The 3,782-nt window shown below is 44.2% G+C and overlaps 1 protein-coding gene across 1 annotated transcript; it reads right to left on the reverse strand.

Moving 5' to 3' along the window:
• Positions 1-2,001: 2,001 nt before the first annotated feature.
• LOC100673287 (transmembrane epididymal protein 1-like) lies at positions 2,002-3,555 on the reverse strand. Its single transcript, XM_003410855.3, has one exon. It carries the CDS (start codon positions 3,041-3,043, stop codon positions 2,270-2,272), a length of 774 nt encoding a protein of 257 aa, XP_003410903.1. The 5' UTR covers positions 3,044-3,555; the 3' UTR covers positions 2,002-2,269.
• Between the last annotated feature and the right edge of the window lie 227 nt (positions 3,556-3,782).

The raw sequence follows: 3,782 nt of genomic DNA on the forward strand, positions 1-3,782 counted from the left end.
ATAATATTTAACATGACCTCAAAAGTACTCAGAAAAGGGGCAGACAAAAAGGTGAACAAGTGGCTTTGGTATCTCTTCAACTTTCACCTTTGTAGAAAGATAGTATCTTGAAATACTAACATTTGGGCTCTGATTTTCCACATCTTGTCTATGACTTCTAGTTAGTCAAAGATATTGGCTCAAGATGAGTTCAGATTATGATAAAACAAGATAACAAAAAATATTTTTTTTATGACTTCTAGTTAGTCAAAGATATTGGCTCAAGATGAGTTCAGATTATGATAAAACAAGATAGCATGTGAAAAAAAGAAACAGTTGATATTTAGGTTTTTTTTTTAATTCCAAAATATGCTTTTAACATTAAAAAAAAAAGGAAGCCCAAATGAAGCAGAAAACTGTGCTTCTGCCATATCAATAGAATTAGAAAGAGTTACATGAAGAACAGGCTCTCCACTGACCCACCCCAAGGAGACTAGACCCCCAAGGAAGTTCAGCTGGGCTAGAGGAAGGAGTAGCTCCAAGACTAGGTCAAGGCTTGAAAAGATAACCACGGTTGTGGGGAGGTACCAGGGGATAGGACCCAGGTGACAGTCTGGAAAGAGGCAGAACCTACATGGAAAGGCTGAGGAACTCCACTGGTTCAACGACCAGGAGCAGCATGAAGCTGAATTAATGCCTGAGGAATACTTTTATTTCCACCCAACGGGCTGTCTCAGTCAAGAGCAGCATTATTCTCGAGGTGTAATCTTTCTGTGGAGAGCAGCTTGCTGGTCGCTCACTGAAAGTCCAACATGAGCATGATACCCCACATTCTGACACTTAGCTGAACCCCATCTAAATGACACTGTGAAGCACCTCCTCCCTTCACAATAACTTGGATGCTCACAAGCCTTCAGAAACCAGAGGGTGGAGGTCCCTGACAGCCAGACCACAACTCACATTGTTACACCTTAACTGGGTACAAGAACAGGTAGGGTCAGAATGAAAGGAACAGGGATATATGTAATTCTTCAAGGAACTAGAACGGAAAGGGAAACTAGAAGGATGATGGCCTTCTAGAATCCCTGCCCCACTCCTACTCTGTCCTAAGCCTGAATGTTTTAGCTGTGACATTTTTTATTAGGAGTGAGGGAAGCTTGACATATTCTCCATATCCTGGAGAGAAGCAGATGGGGTGCTATAAAGACATGCTTGGTATAAAGACATTCTTTTGCAGGTCCCCAAGAATCTAACTCCTCAGAATCCCACCCTCAACACCCAGCTATAGCATTATATGTTGTAAGTAAATGTCTAGGTACTTTAAGCCAGTACCTTTGTTCTTTTGATTTTTAGATTACTCACCTATAACCCTACCCAACAGTATGGTTGAAGGGATTAAAAAGAAAATCATGCAGAATAAACAAGCGATTAGATTTTATTACACATCTGAACCAGAAAGATGTTGATCCAGGTGAGTCCACTTCTTGGAAATTGACTCAAGCACGTACAGAACAATGGTTTGATCTGCCCAGGTAAAAGAATCTGACACACTCTGTGATTGAGGAGACGGGGGTAGAGAAACCCTGGGAGCAGACGTGGCCTGTTGAGCTTTCACAGTGAACAGGATGTTGCTATGTTCTATTAGACTCTGCAGAAGAAATTGCCTTTAAGGATCTGACTTTTTGTTGATGAATCATCAAGTAATTAAATGAAAAATCTCAACAGTTCAATGCATTTCTATGTAGTCAAAATAACAGTTCAGATTTTGTATGGACTTTGAAGAGGTCTGGATCCAGAAATTATGAGGGTGCGATTATTAGGGTGGGTAGGAATAATATGATGTACTAAAGAATGTGATTGGTGGTTGGTATTCTATATGGTGGGGAGAGGGATGTTTATAAAGTCTGAAAGACAGGGTGTAGTAAACTTAAAGCTCTCACGGGAGGGGAGTGCAGGGCGTGCAGAGAGGATCAGTGTAAGCAGATTACCTTTGCTAGAGTTGAAGAGAGGGAAGTGCGGATGGGGAAATACTTGGGGGATCAAGAATGAAGATCATACTGATGTGCCTGTCTTGTTTAATTTACCCGTCTTTCGCATGCTGCTCAGCAAATAAGATCAAGAAAAGCGAGAGGTTAGTAACGGGTATGCCCTGCCCCAGCAGAGTCAGCTGCCTCAGGTAGGTCCTCTGAAAGGAGGAGGCCTGATCACCTTGACAGCTCCACCTTTCACAGCTTCTCTTCCAGATGTCCCAGAGTGTGCAGGTGAGAGCCAGCTGGGGCTGGTTCAGGCATCAACAAATGTAACAATACCACACAAAGGAGAAGCCATAGATCCAGGTCATCAAAACGGCAGCAAAGGCCACGTGCCAGCAGAAGAAGGTGGTGACAAACATAATGTCATTTTTGTCATCATCCATCCATTTATAGCCAGAGATTGGTTTGAACAGCATAAAGCCTATATGAATCAGCCAAGAGCCTACCACCATATGTAAAAAGGCCTTCATCACCCAGATCTGAGGCATATTGGGAGCCCACAGCTCAGCGGTCACCACCAGCATCAGCAGGAACATAGCCTGGATGAGCAGGATGTGAGCCTGAAGCTCTACGCCTTCTGTGTCCTGAATATGAGACACCATCAAGGGCAGACACATAAAAAAGGCCAGCGCTTGTGCACCTTGCTCCAGAGCAGCACATCGCTGGGGCAGCAGGTTCTGGCTTACCGCATCCACACAACCGCTCAGGAAGAAGCTCATGTATAGAGTGAGATGCTGCCACTCTTTGTGGTATATAAAGTTTCTCTGGTGAAATAGCCTGGTGATAAGTACAAACTCTCCAGGAACATTATGCAGCTCTTGAGCTACTAAAACACAGGCGCTCAACATCTTCAGCAATCCAACATAGTATATTTGCTGCAGCTTGGCCCATCTTCCCTTGCTCCAGGGACGGGTTGGTGGATACTGGACAGGGTAGTTGCATATCGAGGCCCTGGAGAACAGTCGTGCATGATAAAGACCATAGAAGAAGAAAGATAGCCCCGGGAACAGATGACCCTCAAAGCCTCCCATGGAACTGAAGGCAGATCTGACCAAGGGCAGAGGCAAAAGACCCAGCAATGACCATTCGTTCAGGGCCACCTCAGGCTCTAGGGTGTGGAGGGAGCTTCCTGCAGCCTACTTATCCTCTCTATCCAGCCCACTGCATCCACACAAAGAAAGGAAATGATTTTGGAGGAAGCCCAAACTTATGGTAGGGTGGGTGTCACGGCTTCCGTTCTTGTCCTCTGCTCTGGTCCACTGAGAACTAACTAACGCAATGAAACAAGCATATTCCCCAGCACAATATCTGGGCACCTGCCATTCTCAGAGGCTATGTTATAGGGCCCACCTTGCTTCTCCTCTTTCTCGTCCTTGACTCCATTGTTACCTTCCTTGCTTTCCTCTCATATTCACAGAACATAAGGGAGAACCCACAGAAAGCATGGAGAACCCACAAAGTAGGGTTCATCCCTACTCATACAAACACAAAATGTCCCCCTGGGTATAAATAGTCTTAAGAGCTACAAGAAGCATACACAATGCTCAATTTTCTGACACAATGTAAAGACTGCCAGGAAAATGTTCACTCCTGAAAATCTCTCTTTCTCTGATCTCCCGATAAAGCTGGAATGCCACCATCTGAGATTCCTTCCTTAAGGTTGAAGCAGTGTTTTTCCAAGTTAAAATGCAGGTAAATAAGTTGTACCCAGAGGTAGTGAACTGGAATCCCCTGAGGTGGTGTTTTGCAATAAGTATTTCAATAAACATC

This window comes from Loxodonta africana, chromosome 25 (assembly GCF_030014295.1).
Source record: "Loxodonta africana isolate mLoxAfr1 chromosome 25, mLoxAfr1.hap2, whole genome shotgun sequence".
In the NCBI taxonomy this organism is placed as follows: Eukaryota; Metazoa; Chordata; class Mammalia; order Proboscidea; family Elephantidae; genus Loxodonta; species Loxodonta africana.